This window comes from Symphodus melops (assembly GCF_947650265.1).
Source record: "Symphodus melops genome assembly, chromosome: 19".
In the NCBI taxonomy this organism is placed as follows: Eukaryota; Metazoa; Chordata; class Actinopteri; order Labriformes; family Labridae; genus Symphodus; species Symphodus melops.
In genome coordinates this window covers 20,820,183-20,842,656 of record NC_136709.1, presented here as the reverse complement: position 1 = coordinate 20,842,656, position 22,474 = coordinate 20,820,183, and the positions used below count along the sequence as shown (strand labels likewise).

The 22,474-nt window shown below is 47.1% G+C and overlaps 1 protein-coding gene across 1 annotated transcript in view; it reads left to right on the top strand.

Annotated features, from left to right (window-relative positions):
* fgfr3 (fibroblast growth factor receptor 3) overlaps window positions 1-22,474 on the top strand; it is a 52,379-nt gene that overhangs the window by 13,717 nt on the left and 16,188 nt on the right. Inside the window, exons 3-6 of the mRNA XM_079369773.1 lie at window positions 1,868-2,131; window positions 5,285-5,338; window positions 12,835-13,004; window positions 22,194-22,317. Coding sequence (XP_079225899.1) covers window positions 1,868-2,131; window positions 5,285-5,338; window positions 12,835-13,004; window positions 22,194-22,317 — 612 coding nt within the window. The remainder of the gene's footprint in view (window positions 1-1,867; window positions 2,132-5,284; window positions 5,339-12,834; window positions 13,005-22,193; window positions 22,318-22,474) is intronic.

Below are 22,474 nucleotides of genomic sequence, written 5' to 3'. Positions count from 1 at the left end.
CATGCAGCCCCGGTCAGCAGCTAGCTGATATTTAAAGGATCATTTCACTTAAATTACTTAAAAACCTCCCGAGGAGGGAAGAAGCATATAAAGAGGAAACTATCTGCATGATTAGGCTCACATAAAGGGAAGTTCAAAATTTGGGCACTTAATAGAAACAGTCTCTGCTGTAGCTGATTCAGGCGAGGTCGTGTTCGAGTGCTCAGCCTCCCCCCATGGCTTGTTTAAGACCTGAAGATATCCCCAGAGGTCAGAAGTCATAGTCAAAAGGTAAAGCGAGCCATTCATGCTGGGTTTGAATTTATGCTCCACGCTGTTTTCCTTCTCCTGTAACGGACCTTCGCTGCATCGAGGAGAAGAAACATGTTGTAAATATAAGATGTCAAAGCGCAGACGTGTTAAATCACTTCATTGACTCAACAGCTCCTGGAGTTTTTAATGGGTGGAATAACAAGGAGGAGAACTCACAACTCATGTGCTCAGCTCGCTGTGTTGAAGATGCAGCAGGGAGGTGAAGACACCTCAGTGAGACCAAACAGGAGACATGAGACACTTTCCCTCTGCTGCTTTTGCTCCATCGTGGTTTTCACTCCTCTCGTTATTAGATCATTATTTAAAAAGTCCTGCACATGAGGACGGATCTGAGCTGCTAGCAGCCGTAGCCGCGTTTTATTAGCGCTTTAACGTCGCCTATGAAAAATCAGCTTTACCAACAGCAGCTCCTGTTTCATTCGTTCTCATTTCCTCTTTTCTGTTCCTGCGTCTCTCCAAGCCATATGATTTGTGTATTCCCAAAAGTGGAACGCCGGACCCTTAGGGGGGACCGGGAGTTCTGACGGGGGGGGGGGGTTCAGCTCAGCTTACAGAGTAACTAAACCCAAAGAACACTTTTTTTTTTCGAGCTGTAAACCTCTGTGTCAAGTCATGTTTAGTGAAATGCGTACCCTGTTGCCCGAGCAGCTCATTCAAACACTCCGTGTGTGTTTTTGATGCACATGTGAAAGTATGCATGTGTCCGTGTGCCTCTGAGTGTCCTTGTGTTCTGGTGCATAGCGGCGATCGTTTGAATGGTTGCCAGAGCGACCAGAGTGTGCATGAGGTCGCCGGGTTTTGTCTCGTCCTGACGGCTTTGATTTGTGACGGAGGCGTGGAGGAGAAGACGCCGCTGATGGGAGAGGGAGAGAGGAGCGTCTGTGTGTTTGTCCCTCAGTGCGGCTTGTAAACATGTTGATCTTCCACCCGGCTGTGAGCACGCTGGCACACGGAGCTGCAGGAGGAGAAGGAGGTGGAGGAGAAGGAGGTGCTCTCTGAAATAAAAACTTTCTCTCTTCTGACTTCCAGAGGCAGATTAGCTGATAGCTCGCCAGCGGGTCAGCTGTTAATTCTGCATCACTGCTTCTTTGTTTTGGGAGAGTTGGGGGAGATTCTGATTTAAGAGGTAATAAACAGGCCTCCATGCTTTGTTGCCCCTCTATATATCTTACATTAAGCTTCCATTAGTCGCTTGCTTCGAGCAGTTTATAAGAAAAAGGATTCCTCCAGATCATTTGGGTTGTTTTTTTATTTTTTGTTTTACTTTTGTGCCTCCATCATGACGGAGACTCGGCACACGGGGCGCCAGCGTCCTGTAGTGCTTAAAGTGCGGAGGCTGTTTGTGAACCAAGTCATTCATCATTCTGTCGGCTCAAATGTCCAACTTCAAGCTGATAGGATCCAGAGTGTTCTTCACAATCACTCGATGTGTGACGTCTGTGTGTCGTCTCTAAATCTGAGGTGTTGCTGCTTCATGAATATACGTTACACTTACAAACGGGGTCAAAGGTCAAACTTCTTATGTCCCTCGTGTGTGTCTTTTGTTGGCCTGCAGACTCTGTGTCCAGCGAGACGGCCTTCCTGGAGGACTCTGTTCTGGGCGTCGGGGACATGCTGGAGATGTCATGTGACCTGGAGGACCACTCGGAGCCCGTCATCTGGTTCAAAGACGGCGCCGGGCTGGTGCCGGGTAACAGGACGCGGCTGGGCCAGAGGATGTTACGCATCATCAACGTTTCGTACGAGGACTCTGGCGTCTACTCGTGTCGGCTCGCTCACAGCAACACGCTGCTCAGCAACTACACCATCCGGGTGACAGGTGAGACAAACTGTGTTATCGTTTCCGCTCTGTTGCATGTAAATAAGTGGAGGTGCACGAAACTGCAGTTCCTCCAGTGTCCACTTGGGGCGTGTGTTTCCACCCAGCTATGTTTTTTTGGAGATGGATAAAATGAGGAGAAAGGTTGGCAGCATGAGGACGTTGGCGTGTTTTTCCTGGTCAAGAAGTTCGACACTCTGTTTGTTAATCACATTTTCAGTGATGTTGCTCTTTTAAAAAAAAAAAAGATGTCACCCGATGATTTGCTCTTACTAATTTCCCGAGCTTCTTGAGTCACTAGCAGAGCTCTGGCTGCACCCTGACGAGATCACAAAACCAAAGCGGCCTCCATTTTTCTGGCCGTCTGACAGACAACTGAGACTCTGAGAAGTGTTTTTGTGTTTTTGATGAATAAACAGTCGAACAGTCTCAGCGAGAGTGTCTCCACATGAAACCCTTTCAAAACAGTGTGTAGAAAAACTCAACTGTGCAGGAAAGTTCTGTTATTTTCTCCTCCTGCTCCGTTTCAAATCCATCTTCGCTTTCTGCCAAGCTCTCTCTCTCTCTCACACACACACACACACACACACACACACACACACACACACACACACACACACACACACACACATACACACACACACACACAGACGTGGCAGCACAGACTCTCACCAAGCCGAGATTCTCACAGATTCTTCCTCCTGATGCAGTCAAAGGTGAAACTCATTATCAAATGAGAGGATGAGCAGAAACCTAAACAAGTGTGTGACGCAAACAGAGCTCTAATAGGAATATACGAGGGGAGGAAGGTGTGTGTGTGTGTGTGTGTGTGTGGGGGGGGGGGGGGGGTCAGAAAGGAGTGTGCAGTCGTGTAAAAGCGCGGCTGCTTTTCCGCCGTAAAACTCCTGGACACCAGCTGAGCCGCTTATTGACAACTAATTAGAAAGCAATTAGCTCGAAACATTTCATCATTGAAAACAGATGGGGAGGCAAGAAATGAGAGGGTTCGCTCCCTCTTTACACACACACACACACACACACACACACACACACACACGCACACACGCGCACACACACAGATGCTTCTGTTTGGCTTTGAGCCGGGGAGAAAATAGCCTTTTGCAGGACTGATCAGAGGTGGACAGCTTCTCCTCCTTGAGCCACATATCGTCTCCAGCCTGCGTGCACACACGCTCCCAACAGCAATTATTCAGACGGAAGAAAACATCCATTGCTCCCAATCTTTTTCCAACTGCACAACCCCCCCCCCCCCCCCCCCAAAAAAAAAAAAACCTCCCATAGAGCACAAACTCAACGTTCAGGAGAAAAAGACACACAGAGCAAATTCATCACAGCACACATTGTCACACACTTGAAATCATCGAGCTCTCAGCACATGTTTAAAACATCCTGCTCTCCTCCTTCCACTCCAAAACACACAGCTCCAATCCAAAACACATTTTAGTGCTTTGCCTCAGATATTGAAGGTTTCAGACATTTAGGAGCGCTATCAGGTGAAGCATCTGGACAGCAGACATCCACCCGCTCACGCTCTATACTGTACACACAGTGCATGTGGTGAAACACAACACTTCCTGGATTAAAATAAAGAAAGTGAGCAGCTTCTGTTCGGAGGGTTCGAACACACTGGAACAATCTGAGAGGCCTGTAACTGGCTGTGTGTGAAAAGCTGGTTGAAGATAAAGTTGAGGAAACATTAATCAAGCTGAGATGAACCAAAGGTGCAGGAACAGATTCTGCTGTCGTGTGTCTGCCATCGTTTCAGGACGAGACTTTGACTGTTTCACTCATCAGCAAGTGAAAAAAACAAACGTCATCGATTTAACCGTTTACAGTAAAATGAAAATACGGTTGAACTTGGCGCTGATGTTCTCTTCTGTAAAGATGCTCCCAGCGTCATCCGAGCAGCACGCCACAACGCTAAACGCGCCCCACCACGGTGCAACAGATTGTAGCCGCAGATTTCGGCCTGACATTTAAAAACAGCCAATGAGAGCGAGCGTACTGGGAAGTGTTGAAAGTGTACAAGATAAGCCCCGCCTCCTCAGCCAGCGTTTCCCCACGTCATCCTTTTTTTGTGTTTTTTTTTTTCGTTGCAAAACGAAACACGCAGCCAGCTGACGACGTCGATTTTCACCCCCCTAACGTCACGTTTGATCTCGCAGGAAGTGAACGGCACTCTGACTGTATCGGGTCCATATCAGCTGTTCTTAGTTCTTTGTCATTTCGCCGTCATAGTTAATTTGAATTCTCTGAAACACTCAGATTGTTTTATTTGATTTTTGGACGTTTTCGTGCAGAACAACGCAAATAGAAAACGGATCCCGTCGTCTCTCTGATTTCATTAGTTCCAGTAACACTCTTCTATTGTGAGCTTTTCTTCTCACAGCCGCGGTTCGGCACCGTGTGTGGGTCAAACTGCTTTATTTCTGCCGACACAATAGCAGCCTGGAGGTGAGCGCCGCGGTGTCAGAAAATAGAAATGAAAAAGCTGCTTGTCAGGACTCTCAGGCGCTGTGTTTTAGCTCGCCGGGGTTGTCGGGGTAACAGCTGGCGCTCATTAAGCAGACCTGTGGAGCTCAACCTGAACACTTCAAGGTCACGTCGAAAATAATTACAACGCCGCCGTGGAAAAAAAAAAAAAAACGTATGATACAGCCAATCTGAAGCGTCGTATCTGTGGAGAATAATTAGGCGCCATCTGACAGGCTAACGTGCTAACGCAGCACGGCTAACGACCGCGCTCATTTGTAACGTCTGTGGAAATGTTTGGGTTATCTGAGCGAGCCGGCGCGCTGCAGAGGACTGTAGACTCATTCATGACTTTCTCAGTGAGTCTGAATCAGTGTGCATTCATGCAGACGTGTGTGTGTGTGTGTGTGTGTGTGCATCTGATCACACTCATTTAGTGAACACACACCATTTACTCTGCACACGCACAGAGAGCCCGCTTTGTTTTCTCCCTCTTTACTTTCCTCTTGTCTCGCATTAAATCAGGTTTCCAGATGTGACTTCAGCTGTTATCTGATGGTGACAAAGTTCATCAACATTAATCCCTCTCTCTCTCTCTCTCTCTCTCTCTCTCTCTCTCTCTCTCTCTCTCTCTCTCTCTCTCTCTCTCTCTCCGTCCAGACTCTCTGTCGTCTGGTGATGATGAAGACTATGACGAAGATCCAGAAGATGCAGGTAATGGAAATGGTGAATTCTTATTATTATTTTTTAAAGTCATTGTAGGTGAATGTTTCAGATATTGTTTTTCGGGGTCATCATAAACTAGATTTACTAACACGGCTAAAAATCATTAAAAGTCAAAGAGTTTTTGGTAAATTTAGAAAAATGCAGGAGGAAGTTAAGATCTCATGTTTCATATTCAGCCGTCTAAATGAATCATATCGAAGAACACTTTCAAAATAAAGTGTCGGGATGTTCTGCAGCGATCTACAAGAACGGTTCCTCTCACTTTCTGTTTCATTTTTTAACCTTTATTTAAAGCAGGAAAGAAAAAAGTCAGCGACCATTAAAAATCTCTTTTTCAAAGTGTCCTGGACAAAACAAGCAGCAGCGCGAGTAGCAGAGTTATCAGACGGGGTCGAACGTGCCGCTGAGCTCTGAGAGGTGAACAAAGGAAACCCTGCAGGTGTTTGGCACCTTCAGCACACAAAGTGTTAACGTGCTCTTCGGTTCTGCAACCTGAGGTCCATGAAGGCAGCATGGAGTACGTCGTTAAGCTTAATGTGCAGCACCTGCTGCCACACACACACACACACACACACTCAGTGAGCTCAGAGAGGAAGCTGTGAAACGTTGTTTATTTTCATGTTACACATGTTCATTGTTATTGACGGTGACGTGTTCGAGCTGTTCCCCTCCTGAACCTGAACACGCTGAATGGATCTTTAAATAGTTCTGAACAAAACTCAACCAAAGACTTTCATTTCATTTGAATTTCCCTTCGAGATCAATGAAGTCTCCGACCGTCCATCCAACCGTCGACGGCCCTTTGTAAGCGCTCTCTGTCTCGCCGTGCTCACATTAAAGCTTCTCCCCAGAGCGGCGAACTGAACCGCACCGTCGCAGGGATCAAGAGCGGCTGGTTCTCCGGAGGGTTCCGCCCCTCTCGGAGCGCCGCTCTGATCGGAGCTGTTTTGGGCACGCGGAGCCGTGCCGAGTTCAGGTGCAGGTGAACAAAGAGCGACGAGGGACGGATCCTGCTGTGCTGCTGTTCTGTCAGCCAGCTCGCCGTCTCCTCCCCCTCTGCGAGCCGCGACCAGACGCACGCCACTCTGAGACGCCTTTTGTTGTAGCGCACGGAGGGTGAGAGCGGAGAGAACGACAGATGTAAAAAACAAAAGGAATGAAATGATGGAAATATGGAGAGAAGGGAAGAGAGCCTGGCACAGACAACAAAACCAGCCGGAGACAAGCGAGTCGACGGATGTGTTTAAGTTGTTTATACCCTCACAAAAGCTTTTTATACATTTTATATCCGTCTGCATTCTTTCATAGTCGCTCATCGACATCGAGCAGACAAACTGCCAACAACATGTCAGCTCTGTCAAACCGTCCATCACAGCTCAGACTGATTCCCAGTCCGCCCAAACCGACTGGACGCAGTCGAAGCCAGCGGCGAAATACGCCGTTTCTGTTCCTGTGACGGACGCCCAGCCGAAATCAAAGCGCCCGTTTGGAAAGACCTCTGCAGAGCGTCGAGCAAATCAGACATCACACTCATGTCCAAGAAATGAAAGGCAGAGCCTGTCGCTGCTGGAACAGGCCGCACGCAGCCTGCTCGTCGTTCATGTTTCACCAAATCTGACGTAACGCGGGCGGCGAGTTGACGACATCTCCAGGACTTTGTTTCTTTTAATACCACATGTTTTAAAACCATACGAATCTTTACTTTTTATGCTTTTTAACCCAAAGACAAAAGAGAGCAACAGATGATGTTTTGGTTCTGAGATGTTTGTCCGTGTTTTTGCATCTGGGGGAAAAAAAATAAATCTCAGCTTTTAGTTAAGACTTCCGTGTGGCCGCGTGTCATTCGACGTTTCGTTGTTGAGTTCTTTTATGTTTCTGTGGTTAAACGCTTCGGGAGCGCTCCCGCTCGTTTCCCTTCGCTCTGAGTTTGATACGTGACGGATCGCCTCGCTGTTCGAGTTAACACCGAGTAAATCTGTTTTTAATGAGGCGTTTGTTGCTGATCGCAGCGTGCCGACGTCCGTCAAACACAGGTAACAACAGTTAGTGTGTGTGTGTGTGTGTGTGACTCCAGATCAAGTCATTACCTCCATCTTTATACTCACTCTCTTATTTAAGACTCTGAAATTAAAAAACAATATTTTAGTTCTTGTTGCAGAACTCCGTCTTTTAATGAACAAAGGAACGTCGTGCGATGCTCTTTGTCTTGTAATCCCTTCATTCTGCTCCCTTCATGTTGGAGGATTATTATTGTAATCTCGCTCCGTGTTGATACAGAACGGAGCTGATGTGTAGGGAGATAAAAAAAGAAAGACTTCATGGTAACTCTGCAGAAAGCGTTCCCGCTGCTGTCTTTGTTCTCCGAGTTGTCGTGGATTATCTTTACACCTGCGATGTTAAACCTGAAGATGTTTGAATGTAGATTTTCGGCTCACATCTTTAGCCCGCAGCCTTTCTTTTTTTCTTTTTTTTCTCAAGTGGCTGAAGTGGCAGCAGCTTACTGCAGACATCCTGAATGCCAGTAAATAACCTCAGACTGCCAGACTTAATCTCTGGATGTGAGTCTACCTCATGACATGACGAGGCTCCGATTTCCTGGCCAAAAGCAGAGGGATTAGCCCAGAAACGTTAAACCCCATATCGCTGCTTAATGTCCGCTAAGCCTGCGCTAATTAGCCTGCTGCAGCAGGAAGGAGCCATGTGACGAGCCACACAAACGGCCGGAGAGTCCCCGTCGGTGAGCGTCCCTGAAAACCATGAATAGGGACGAAGCAGTGGTGAAAGAGTCGGGAGGACAGAGGACACTTTTAGACTGACGGGAGAGATGGAGAGAATCGCAGAGTGAGAGGAGAGAATAGATGGCACAGTAAAACCCCAGAAGGTTTAAGAAGTTGAGTCACTCGGCGGCTGCCAGTAGAAGTGATGCTGCTGGCTCTCAGCTGACTGATCTCACAGGAGCGACAGACAGACAGACAGACAGACACGCTGCTGCAGTCATGAGCTCATTCTCCAGCAGCCTCCAGGACTCTCGCTCAGTCGTCTCCTTAAGCCTCCTGGGAAGAAAAAAAAAACCCTACATACACTGTGTGTATAGACGCCACAGTCCTTCCTGTGAGGACCTCGATGCTCACTAATGATATTATCGACAAATGTGTAAGATTGACACCAGGTTTGTGTTTCCTTTTTTATCAGAAGAGAAAGACGGCGGCCATGTTTGCTGATTCCGTCTCTTCACACACGGGAGAGAGAGAGAGAGAGTTATTGACCCGACTGTGAGGTCGATAAAAATCATTTTAACTCCATGTAAGGTGCAGTTAACGGGGGACTGTCAGGTAACCTAACCAGCATGTGTTTGGACTGTGGGAGGACGCCGGAGAGAAGCCACGGCGTGCACGGCGTTTCTTACTCCGAGCTTCAGCGGAACATTTTTGGATCAGTTTTGGCTTGGAGTTGTCTTCTAATTCCTCCCCTCAGATTCTGTCGTTAGAGACGTCGTTTGCTACGTTTTCATCAGAAAAAAAAAAACCTGACCACAGAGCAAATAAGGTCATACGTAGATCCAAACCATCGCCGGCCCTCACACTTTACCCTGCAGTATTCTGTGTAGTGAGGAAACTCAGAGTCTGTGTGAAGTAAAGGGACACTGTGTGTGTGTGTGTGTGTGTGTGTGTGTGTGTGTGTGTGTGTGTGTGTCGGGGTGGGAGGAATGTTAACAGAGCCTAATCTGTGCTGTGTGCTCCCGAGCTATGCAGCCTCCTTGTTTACCCTGGCAGGAGAGCAGAGAGCCGGACGCCGGGCCACGCAACGCTGCTCCGTGGCCGCCATTCCTCCGCCTGTGTTTGCCTTGAGTCCCTGCAGGCCCTCCGGGGCAGCGTGCCTTCAAAGAGCACCAGTGTAATCTGTAATGAAATCTGCCTGTGTGCTTGCAGGCGTCAGCGAGGGCAAATTATACAATTACACAATTAGACGCCCCCTCCTCCTCCCCTGCTCCCCCAGATCGGTGTCTGAGCGCTGAAGGGCCCCGCGCCGCGTCCATCGGCAGCGCCGCGCGTCCCGTCCTGCTCCAGCTAATTGCTGTTGCACTAAAGTTTGGCTGATAGAGCGCAGCAGTCACGCTCCTTCGCTCTGCAACACAGAGCCAGAGGGAGAGTTAGCAGACCTGCAGGGGCCGTGTAGAACACTTGTAAGAGCTTATAATCGCAACACAAAGGAAATGCAATCATGAACAGTTTTTGTTAACAACAAGGAAAAAGAAAAAAGAAAAAGCACTCAGACGGTGCAGCCCGCTGCCAAGGTTTCACAATCCTCTTAACTTGTTATTCTAATAAAAGAAAGTATTTAAGAAACTTTAATCAGCATCTGGATCTTCATCAAAATCCACACACAGCGACAGAGCGCCAGCTTTCCATTCCTTTGAGTAAGAGCAGGAGTTTATGAGAAAATCTGAAGAAATAATCTTTCAAGAAAAATAATCATTAGAAAAATTCCTGGATCCGAACCAACAAAAGGATTCTTCTGTCGGCCCGTGGCCTCCCGTCCCACCAAAACCTTATTGAATAGCAACAAGACGAGTCTGACGCACGAGTTTTAATTCAAAGACGAGAAGGGAACGAAGCGGCGTGTTGTGAAACTGAGCTTCGTTGACTCTCTGCTGTAAACACGACTACTGAACGGGAATGCTTGAGTCCGTTATCCAACATTAAACCAAACAAACAGACGCAGTCGAGTATTTTTAGGCTCCCGGAGCGAAGCCCCTCCTCGGCTACCCCCTGCAGCTGACAGGTGGACGTGACACGTTACGCTCAAACTGTTTCCACTACAGCGACTGGGGAGGGAGGCCACCCCGTCCGTCCCTGTGGGGTTTGAGGGGTATCTGCTGCGGTCCCCCTTCGCTGCCAAGAAAATCCCACTCCCCTCTGCTGAGGAAATACCATCCAGCCAATTAGACACGGGATGGGATTCCTGTGTGCTGCTGAGCGAACGGAGCAGGACGCTGCTGTAAATCAAAAACAAACCCAGAGATCGACCTCAGGGTGCGAACTGAAAGAGGCTGCAGGGATTGCTTTATTTTATTTATTTATATATGTATATTCTTTAAGATTGTCTGTATTGAAGAGACGGGACGGTTGATAGAGGCGTAGAGCAGAGAGAGAGAGAGAAGACTCCAGCCTGCATACAAAGGGCCCCAGCTAATCGTCGCCCTTATTGTGTGTCGAGTGTGTGTGCTCACCTTTGGCTTCAGGAGTTGGAGATGTGTGTGTGTGTGTGTGTGTGTGTGTAACGGGTACAAAAAAGAACGGCACAGCTAGCATTAGCAGCATTAGCATTAGCAGCAGTGTCCAATCAGACGAGGAAAAAGGAGGAGCCCCGTGTAACGGAAAGTTCAGACGACGTCACAGCCCCGCCCACTCAGTTTGATTGACAGGTGGTGTTGTGCGGCTACAGAACAGTTAGCATTTAGCAGCTAAAGGTCAGCGAATAAACTCAATGTCAGTGTGTTTCTGGGACAAAACCATGGAGACGAGACGGGTCGGCGAGGTAATGCTGAATCCACACAGGCGTCTATTTCTGGGCTCAAAACGTCATCGTGGCAGACGATGAGCAGCAGCGAGGAGGAGGAGGAGGAGGACCACACATCAGGACTGTTTAAAACTCAGTGTGTGTTTCTCTTCTTTGACCGACTCTGTGTGTGTGTGTGTGTGTGTGTGTGTGTGTGTGTGTGTGTGTGTGTGGCTGATAATGATGCCAAGAAAACAATGTGTTCAGACTCCTTGGAGGGTTGTCCCACGCTGTGCAGAGTGTCGCTCCAAATACTCGCAGACAGAGGAGACACAGGGAGGGAGAAGTAATGAAATCTAACAGAGAGTTCCCTTTTAAGGTGGAGGCTGTTTGTGTGTGTGTGTGTGTGTGTGTGTGTGTGTGTGTGTGTGTGTGTGTGTGTGTGTTAGTCAGCTCTCACTGAAGCAGGGAGCCGTTTTTTTTCAGCCGCTCCGTTACAGTTAGTCAACACAAACACGCGCAGATCGTCACATGGTCTGCACGATGGCGTGAAGTAACGTTCTGTTTGTTTGCTTTCTATGAAGATACACGTGTCTCCCATCGCCGCCGCGCTCAGTCTGCTTGTAATTACTCAGCAGAGACGACGCCAAAGTTTGAAGTCGGGAGCCAAAAAAAAAAATCTGTGTCAGGGAGAAAACAGAAGACCCGAGGCGGGGGGGGGAGGAAGGGGGGGGGGGGGGCTGGATCAGAGACACTCAGGTGAGACTTTGACAGCTCGCTCTGAGTTGCCCAAGGAGGAGATTAGACCAGACAATGAGTCCTCAACAACCCCAACAACTCGTCTCTTTGGATCTCTGTCATCACTTCATCTTAAACACTCAGAGCGTGTCAGTGAAGCTCCGTCATAAAAAGTGAAAGTAGCGTCTTTAGCATCAACGTCACTGAAGGCTCTCTGTCATCATCTAACCAACAGATAGAGCAGCGTGTGCTTCATGACCTTTCCACCTGATCACAACAACAACCGCTCGACCTGGATCGAGCTGTAGCATGAATCATACGGACCCTTCAGATATGAACACCTCTGCATCCAACAAAGCGAGCTGACGATGATCGAGCGGCTGGATTTGAATCCACGGCGTGCACGGCTCAGAGGGTCGTTTCTAACCACAGGTCCATGTGAGCAGGATCCATTTTCCACACAGCTGCTGAGAGCACGTCAATAAAATGTCTTTGGATGCTCACAGTGTCTGTTTAGTTCAGGCCTTAGATATTGTTCCTGGCGTGGACGCACACGGACACGGACACACACACACACACACACACACACACACACACAAGCGCGGACATTGAGATGGTAATTAGCTCCTCTCTGCTCCTGATTCGAAAAGTAAAAGAGACATCTGATGACCGGTCAGCCACCTCCCCTAGCTTTTGTCCTGGGAGACACACACACACACACACACACACACACACACACACACACACACACAGAGTGAGCAATGCCTCAGTGCGCTCACCCTCCACACCCACACCGCAGGAACAATCGGCCTCTCTGACTCGCTACACTCTCTTTGTTCGCCGCCTTCTCAATACAACTCAATAAATCGCTGCGACAGGTTTCCACTCTCTCGCGATCGGACGATTCAAATGAACTCCGGCGTTGTGGCCGAGGGAGGAAGACGATGAGCATTGTTTGGTTTCTCGTGACGCGTACGTTCTTTGTGAGTCCGTCAAACTGCGTTTTACACCGTTTGCACGTTTTGAACTTCAACGTATCTGCAGAGAGCGAGGGGGCGGGCTCGCTGGGTGCAGGTAGTGCAAATCTTCTATGACCCAAAAATACAGACGACAGTGGAGAAACAAGGAAGTATCTCTTAAGATATCGCTGTGATTGTTTGCAGATGTCGATCTTTCATTTCCTATTTCCTTTCGTTTCCTAGTTTTTCGTGACTGACACAACAACCTGTTTTGTGTTTCACCAACAGAAGCTCCGTATTGGACGAGGCCGGAGCGAATGGACAAGAAGCTCTTGGCCGTTCCAGCCGCCAACACGGTGAAGTTCCGATGTGCCGCCTCCGGAAACCCAATACCGAGCATCCACTGGCTGAAGAACGGCAAAGAGTTCAAGGGGGAGCAGAGGATGGGGGGCATCAAGGTGAGAGAACGTGAAAGCTGTTAACACCTAAAGGTTACAGGAGCAGAGACGTGATTTAAAGACTGAAATCGTCACACGCCGCCATGACAGAATCTGCCCCAGGTCAGGGGGGGGGGCGCTCTGCTTACCTTCACCTCCTGTTAAAGCGTCTTTTAGCAAGGCATCTTAATCCCCTCCTGGCCCTGCGGAGCGGCTGCGTGTCCGTCAGTACATCAGTTTGAGGGTTTTCGACGCCCCCCGCCGTCCGTGTCCATAACTGGAAAAGTGTGAAACAAAGTGGTGAAAGAGCGCTCATGCTCGCTGAATCTTCTCACGGTGAATAAAGGTCAGAAAACACATCGCCGAGTCTGACGCCCTCAGCGGGGACTCAGGAAGCTCTCAGCGCCGGTTTAGTCGACCGAAAATAAATTGAGAGGGTCAAAGTGGCGTGCTGAGAAGCGAGTGGTACACAGATACATGCGTGCTCGCGTGATAGCTCGGCGCTGACATTAATGCAGAGCAGCAAACAGCTGTTGTGCTCGGTTTTGTCATCAGATTCACTCTAAACAAACTGAGCTCTCATGTGGAATGGCACTGCTTAAAGTAACAGGGCTTGTTTGACTTTAATGGCCCTGAGCGGTACGATTAAAAGGCAGAGTCGGCGTGGTAAGAGCATCGGAATTCAAACAGTCCAGCAACGAACTTCAGTCAAAATAAACTCAAACTTAATGACAAATATTTTCAAAGTATCGCCCCGGGATGTGAATTCTTCTCAAGAGATGCTGCCCCGTGTCTTTTGTGTCTTTGGACCATTTTCACTGTGTCGTAGTTTCGCCGCCTTCACATCGTGCATCTCGCAGCCTCGACCTCCTCGCTTCACGTCTCATCAGGAAAATAAACTAAAACATAAAACGTGCAGAGCAGTGTCAGTCATACAGCGCTCCGTGCTAACAGACTGTTGCCATAGAAACGGGCGCTTTACTGCCCTAAAAACACACGAGCTGGACACCAAGAGTTGAGTTAAGACTCGTGTGTGTATGTGTGTGTGTTTGCTTTATTTTTAATATTAACAATATTTGCATTAAGAAGAATTACATTTGTTTTTGGGTTTTTTTTGCAAATCAAATCTAACAACAGAACAGCTGAAGTTTAATATGAGCATTAGCTCACAGAAGCTGCTACTGGCCAAGTGTGACTGTGCAACGATTCAGCAGTTTAAGAAGTTGCATCATCACATAAATTGAATTTTCAATTGCTCACATTTTACAGAATCTTAAAAAAAACTGAAACACAGACGGGACTAAGTGGTCATTTAAATTTGTCTATTGCACTAAAAAAAAAATGGCACCTTGTGATCTTCAGTGAAGCAGAGAGAGGCGGCCTCTCCCCAGCGGACGCTCAGCATTTAAAGAGTTAAATGTAATGAGATCCTGCAGCTATTAGCAGTTTACAGAGATCTCCAACATCTGCTCCCAGCAGACCAACAGCAGTTGTCTCCCTCCCTCTGTCCCCACTCACTCACTCACTCACACACACACACACACACACACACAGATTCTCACACCTGTCACCAGCCCTCAGGACGCCCCCACTTGGACTGGAGGGCTCCCAAAAAAAAACAGAAACTTTTAGCGAGTTCAGTGTGTATTAAAGTTCCTTGAAGACAACTCAGTCAAATAAATTATAAAACACTTTTTTTGTGATGACTGAGGCTGTGTAAAGATATTAAATACAAACACATTAGACCCCCCCACCCCCCTCTGCAGAGGAAGACGGTCTGAACCCTCCCCGGCTCCTGCGTGGATGTTAGACGTGTAACTACAGAGGGGATCTGTATAGCGGACTCTCCATAGTAAGCCTGGACAGCCTATGTGAGGTCCTTGTACTGTGCTGTGTCAGTGTGAGCCGTGACACTGCGAGTTGTCATCAAGCCAACGAGACGGATTCCTGTACATTTTCCACTTTGTAAAGCTCAGCGAGTCCAGCTTGGCACCAAGCGGTTTCCCTCGGAGGCCACCCAGGCTGAAAGTGTAGGCTAAGTGTCGGACCTATGGGACGCCTTCTATTCATGGATGGAATCAGTTCTGCGCTAGAACAGGCAACACATACTTATCCATCCTTAACGTGAGTCTGTTGTTTTTTTAAATGGAGCTGTTCGGTTTGATGTGGCAGTTATTGAGACGTTCCTTTTTAATGTCTTGATCGAGATGGTTTCACGTGCCCTCCCTCCTCTTTTTAGCAAGTCACCATGTGGCCTCGAGGGAGGTGAACCGAGAGGTCACCCTCTTTAGAATCAGGGTCCCGGGTGACGGACAAGCCCGTGACAAGGCCAGGCCTCAGGGAGGTCAGGGGTAATGGCTTCACCCCGTCCTCAAAGAGTCCAAGCAAACCACTGTTCCCCCCGCAGACTGCAAAAAGCCTCCTTCTCCTTCTTTGGAACCGTGCACAGAGCTTTCCGTGCATCATCCCTGAGCGCTCCAAAAACTAGAAATCTGTAAAAATATAATTCACAGACGAAGGGCCAGCTGCGTGTCACGTTGGCTCTAAAAATGAAGACGCATCATCTGCTGTCACGTTGAGTGACGTATCTAATACAATTACAGCGGCACCTCATTCTGAACACGGTCATCCATCACATCCTCGTTTTCCTTCCTTCCATTGTCTTCGTGCGCCGCGCTTCCCAGAGATCACCTGCCAATCACACACTCTGGAAGTCGTTGCAGCGTCCCTGCTCTTTGTTCTCTAAATGATAATGATGAGCCTGAACTGTCAGACGATGACTCAGACTGTCTCTGAACCAATCACAGCTCTCTGATATGTCTTTTTTTTTTTTTTTTTTTTTAAAGTTGGAACATTTAAAAGATATTCTCTCTGTCTCTCACAGTCGTTCATATGGCACACTGCGGGGTTTTTTCTAGCAGTAGAAATGTGTGTGTGTGTGTGTGTGTGTGTGTGTGTGTGTGTGTGTGTGTGTGTGTGTGTGTGTGTGTGTGTGTGTGTGTGTGTGTGTGTGTGTGTGTGTGTGTGTGTGTGTGTGTGTGTGTGTGTGTGTGTGTGAAGGACACAAGTCAGGAGTAGTCGGCGTTCACAAAATGGCAGAAGATTGACTCGTCATTGTGCAGTGCATTCAGGCCGCCCTCATCACCCCACCTCACATCTGCCTGTGATGAGTTCATGGTAAAGGGTGAGGGTTAGACGGGTGGTGGGCGGGGTTAGGGGGGCGCACGCTGAGTCGTGACAGCCCGACAATGGCCTCCTAAAGACTCTATTCCTCCAGCAGGGTCCTCAAGGTGAAGCCATCTTCATCTCGATTGAAACCATTGGATTTTTGGATTTGACAGCCGTGCTAATTTGCTCTGAATGAATCCTGAGTGTGTCTGAATTTTTTTATTTGGGGGGGGGAGACAGCTGATTGGCTGATTTTGTCACACGCCTCGCATTGCTTGGAGTATGTGTGTGACTTTAGCTGATCCGGCACAGCGGAGTCCTCTCAGCCTCTCAGCACTCAGTTTGTCATTCACTCTGAGTGTGCCATCAGAGCTGCACACATGTGACAGGAAGTCACTGAGCGAGTGAGCCATTAGGCTCCATTACCCTCCTGCAGAACTACAGCCAGTCGGCACACTGATTCAAGTGATCTCAAGTCCTCCTGTGTTCTTAAAGACATCCATTTAAACAAATAGATGCATCTTCCATAAATCCTCCTTTATCAGATTATGTTCAACAAGAAGAAATATACAGTTTGTGCAAGGCTGTGGTAAAAGCTTCTCCTGTCCTAAACATTTAGAAGTTGGTTCTCATGTAACATCTTGCAGAAGTCTGTTTGATACTGATGTTTCTTCTCTGAACTAATTGGGAGCTCAGACAGAAGCGATATTTGGCTTAATGAGGGGACTCAATGATCCCACCAAATTACACAACCCTCAATTAAAAAAAAACGTTATATTTTGTCTGGGGGGCAATTCAAAGGATATTAAACAATAACTGTAGAGAACACTTAGTAAATGCTAAATAACGCTAAGTGCTACTCTGCGAGCCGGCTGGTCGACCACACGAGCAGCAACACGGAACCGGAAGACCGACCTGGAACTGGGAGATTATCTTTTAACAGGCACAAGGACAATCGAACATGCTCTGTGTATTCTCTCGCAGCACGCTGCAGGTCTCTCACACACTCACGTCCATCTTACCGCCACTTTGTTAGTGTAGGGAGCTAAACGCTACGTTTGTAGATGCTAAATAAAAACGCTGAGTAAAATAGAAAATAAAATTCCAGTAGTGCGGATTATTGTGCGCCCTCCAAGACAACCTGTGGCGCTCAGAGCCTGGTGTGCTCTGGGGGGGGGGGGGGGCGGGGGGGGTTAAAGATCACCTCTCTATTGAGCCATCAGATGGAGGGGAGAGAGGGGGCGTGTCCCCGGCCCATTGAGTCGTCCTGAGCCTGTGACAGCCAAAGCCAATGCTGTTGTGTGCTGCTACATATGGCGGAAGGGCTTTTATTGTGTTCATGCTAAACTGCGGCGGGACAAAGTCATTATTGTGTTTCATTCCAACCAGGTTGTTCGCTGCTTAAGTGATTTTTCAATCCCTGTTTTGACAGCTTTCCAAACTGGCTCCACACTGTTTCTTTTAAGACTTTAAGCACTTTAAATCCTTGTTTTTCCGATCCAGATTTTAACACAGGCCGGATTGTGGGTCTCTGTAGGCCGCGTTGGAATTTCTACACTTTGCAAAGATTATTTTAGGACTCCTTTAACTGCAGACCAGCCGCAGTCATTCGCTTTTCTCCCCTGTTGCTTTACCCAAACACACCCCAGATATCAAAAGATTATCCCATTTATTACGTCCTCTTTCCAACTTTTTGCTCCTTTGAACTCTTATGCCTCCAATTTTACAGTCTTGATGCGACGCCATGTCGAGCCAAACTCAGGCAATAGACCCGCTAACTTTCCCGACTGTAATGGCGAGCCCTCGGGGGCCGCTTCTATCTGTTTCCACTTTCTCTGTGGGTCAAATTAGACGGTAGCACAGATCCGGGCCACTGGTCCGCTCTGACACAGTCATAAATTCTGGTAACTGGCCCCGCTGGTTCTGACAGGCTTATTTTGCGAGGTGAAGATGGAGGGTTTTGGACTGTAAAGGGAGCTGAGCTTCCTGAGTTTTCTCAGACTGCTGCTGCACTGCAAAAAATGACCATTTGTTCAGGAGCCGTTTTAACAGGAAAAAAAACTGAATCTACTAATATGGTGAGCTAACATTACAGGCAGAATCCTTAAAGCTCTGTTAGTTTTTAAATATCTTGACTTTCTCTAAACTATTTCTATAAATTGATCCTTTTTTTTTACCCACGCCTGATACGTTTATTGATTATTATTTTCTTTATCTATCGACATCAGGCATGAAACAAAACATTGATGCACCAATATTTCGTCGTCTTGGCTCGTGTGTTACGACGAGAGAAGGGCAACCTAAATGGAAGTAAATTAGCGAAAGTAGAAGTGGCCAGCAAAATAAAAGAAGAAGAAGAAGGCGATGGCAGCGGTATGATGTTGGAAAGCGAAGGATCAAACATAACAGACGAAAAAAAACTGTTATTTTGGAGCTTTTATTTAGAGACAGGAGAGTAGAATTGGAAATTGGAGAGAGAGAGAGAGAACGATGAAGGAGCCACAGGTCGGATTCGAACCTGAACCGCCTGCTTGGAAGACTTTGGCCTCCGTACATGTTGTATGCACAGAAACCACTTGGCTACCAGCGCCCGTGATCATCTTCCTTTTTGTTGACCATCACATATAATTGATGTCTGTTTGCAGGCTGTTGCCCTTCGTGTTATTAATTGAACATGTCTGAGCACTTCTCTTTTTTAATGTCTCCTTCAGATTCACACTTTTTGCAGTGTTCAGCTCCACGTCCATTCCCATGCCTCGTGCCCCGTCCGTAGGTCCGCAGCCAAAGCCCTAAAACCTTTTTAAAGCCTCGTATGACTCCGGCGTAAGCTCCTTAATAATTTAATTCTGTTTGGAATCCGGCGTGATTGGAATGGATGGGATTATCACGTTTGGAGACTTAATTCTGCCGCTCTAACAGAGGTTAACGCTGTTTCATACAAGCGAGTGGCATGTATGGAGAAAATTAATGAAAACACGCTGAGGGGAATTAACGGCAGAAATGTCACTCATAGTTAATAATTACCACAGAGGAGGGCGCTAACTGATGTTCACACTGGACGCAGCAGGAGGCGGTGGCAGTAAAAGTCCTCTGCTCCTGTAAAGACACTGTTAGGATCATCTCTTATTTTATCCTCTCAGGTTAAACTAAAGATTTACATGCCCTTCTTTGAACTGGATCAACATTTCAGTTTTATTCAGCTGATAGTAGCGGCGTATGTTTTTGCAGCCAAAAGAAAGATTCATGCCAAATCTGAATCTGCACATCACCTGTGAAGGAGAAAGATAGTACATCATAGTGCAACTGGAGAAAGTCAGTGTACCTTGCTTGGCTGTAAGTTATTATGAAAATGAGGTTTTATTATGAAATAGGACCATAACTCTGATCCCTGCCTCCCTCTCTTTCTGTTGGTGGTCTTGGCCTCTCCTGTGCGTCAACTCCAGCTCATATTTTACCACCTTTTAGCTTTCCTTCTCATGCGTCGCCACTTCTTTTTTTTTTCTTCCTCCCCTCCTCCTCATCCTTCTTCACCTCCTCCTCCTCCTCCTCCTCCTCCTCCTCCTCTTCTCTGCTCCGCTCAAGAGCTCCAGACTCGGCGACCGCAGCAGAAGGCGTCACTCATCTTGCTCATGAGAGCAGCCATTGACTTCAGTTTGACTCCTGGGCTCTGAGAGGGGGGGTAGACGGGGTGGAGCCAGCGTCGAGCGGGGCTGCTTGGCTCTATGTTACCATGCAACTGCAAAAAAATGCACACACTGGCATAATATTTACACTGTTACAGTTTTTTCCGCATGCACCTCCAGGAGAGAGAGAGAGAGAGAGAGTGGGGGAGTGCGTACTGGGAGACAGAGGGGAGGAGATCCTCGACCTACAGATGTATACGTTCTGTGAATAGCTGGCCTCTTACCTAAACGTGTGGGGTTAAACGTTTGTGAAAACACTCAGCCCCCCCTCTTCGAGTCGGCACATTTTCCTACACAGGTGATGTTAAGTGTTCCACCCTGAAAAGCCTCTTTGTTGACATCACCCTCTCCCGTCTTTAGCGATTCTGACCTCTTACAGGGGGTGTTCCCTCCACGCTTGTCTCGCAGCAGTGAGCACAGCGGCGCATGTTTCCACTTAAACAGCCGAGGTCGTTCCTCTTGGCCCGTGGAGACTCTGCCTATCGATGCGTGGCAGCTTCTCTGTTCTCGCCTCATTGTGCAAGGTCTGGCTGCTCGCTTTGAGCTTCTGAATCTGTCAAGTTAGTATCTGTCTGCTGCTGCCGCTGCCATCAAGCTGCACCTGGTTTGAATTATTACACAAAATTTACCCCGCGACTCTCCTGGGATTGAGAGCTCTTGACTGCCACAGCCAAAGCAATTTTAGAGGTGCAAAAAAATAAAAAAAAGAGCAGACAGAAAGTATTCTCCGTGCTCTCTTGTGAAAATAATCCCACATGAGGTTTTCTTTGTATCAGTTTCAACGAGTTAAAGTGGTTGCTAAAATATCTGGGCCTGGTACATTATTCATGCAGCGGCTTCCCTCTGACATGGAGCTCAGTGTAGGAGAATAAAATAATATGAATAATCAGCAATTAAAAAGACAAGGCCAAATAAAAATCAGGAGTTAAATTAAGCCATAAGACAACAATGAATGTTAGCATTCAGCTAATTTACTGCTAAAATTACAGCTAGGAATTTAAACTTTTTGTAAAGGTGAAACATTTTTCTAGCAGTTAATTTCTAACCTATGCTAACGTTAGCAAGTAGCTTAGATTAGCGATATTGTCCAGGCTAGGATGACTGTGCGATATCTACGCCTCTGTTAGAATTAACCATCCCATTATATCTTTTAGCTAGGAGGTGTTGGCAACATAACTATCTGATAGTGTCACATTATACAATAAGGAAGTCCTACATTTCTAGCTCACAATGTGTAAATTATATTGCTAGCAAGCAAACGGTTAACTGTTGAAAACAAGGACATTTCCCTGTGTGCACAACAAATGTACCTTTAGGTACTAATAAAGAAACCTTGAACCTTGAACTTTGAATTAGGCCGACTGATGGGCCAAGAGTGCTAGCATTAGCTACCTCTGCTAGCTACCTCTGCTAGCATTAGCTAACACCTAGCTTTCTTCTGTTGTGATTCTGAGCGACAAGCTTTTTCAAAATGTCAAACATTAAAAAGGAGGTGGATTAGTTCTTTGAATAGATGTCATCTAACTGTACATATTGGATTATCTGATTTACCTTGAAATAAGGCCAGTGTCCCCCTGTTTTCAATTATTTGTCATACATTCATTTGCCTAGAAATGTGTTGAGCAATCCTGCATCTTGAGAAACATTTTCCACTTCTTTTTGTTGCTTCTTCACTCTGAAATCATTTCTCAGAAAATCTGATCCAAAGTGCAGCAGACACCCAATCAAACTGCTCTCCACTCCTGACTCCTTTTCATCTCAGTCCTACTTTAAGCTGTGAGCTCTCAGATCTGCTTTCCATCAAGATATTTAAATCACGCCAAAAGATGTTCTCCTGCTAAACGCGCCGGTTCTGCATCAACGAGCGAGCGATTAAAGAATGGGTTAAACCAGTTTAACCACTGTTTATGTTTGTGCAAAAGAGGTTGTTACCTCGGTAAACAGGCGCTGCACACAGCAAGCTGCTCTGTGATGTTTTATATCAAAGCATATCAAAGGAGGGAGTCAGGCGGAGAGATCTGGTGCTGCAGGAGGAGGGCTTTCTCTGGACACTGCGCTCTATTTGTGAATATAGAAAGATGTCTTTCTAGTAAGAGTTATGTCTCTTTTTCAGCTTTTTTTCTACGGAGAAAGATATTATATATTTTCAAAATCATGTCATTTTCATCATCATCATCATTGTTGCCATGTTTACAGGACTTGATTATATGGTTGAAGATAATAATAGTCCTGAGACAAACCTGTGAATAAATATGTGAAAATGTTTTTAAAATATTCCTTGAAATGGGCTGACCATACACGAGTAGATTTGCTGTATTGAAGTGTCCTCACTCTTCTTTTCATCCTCCCCCCCCCCCAGTTGAGGCACCAGCAGTGGAGTCTGGTAATGGAGAGCGCCGTGCCGTCAGACCGGGGAAACTACACGTGTGTGGTACAGAACAAATACGGCACCATCACCCACACCTACCAGCTCGATGTGCTCGGTAAACCTCAGACTATTTACTATCACGTCTGTTCCTGAGTAAACATCGAATTAATTAGCATGCAAGTGATCTAAAACGCCCACGAGATTTGTGGATGGAACACAGATTCTTCTTAGCCGACGTCATTTTTCTATTTCCTGCAGCACATGATCCCCCC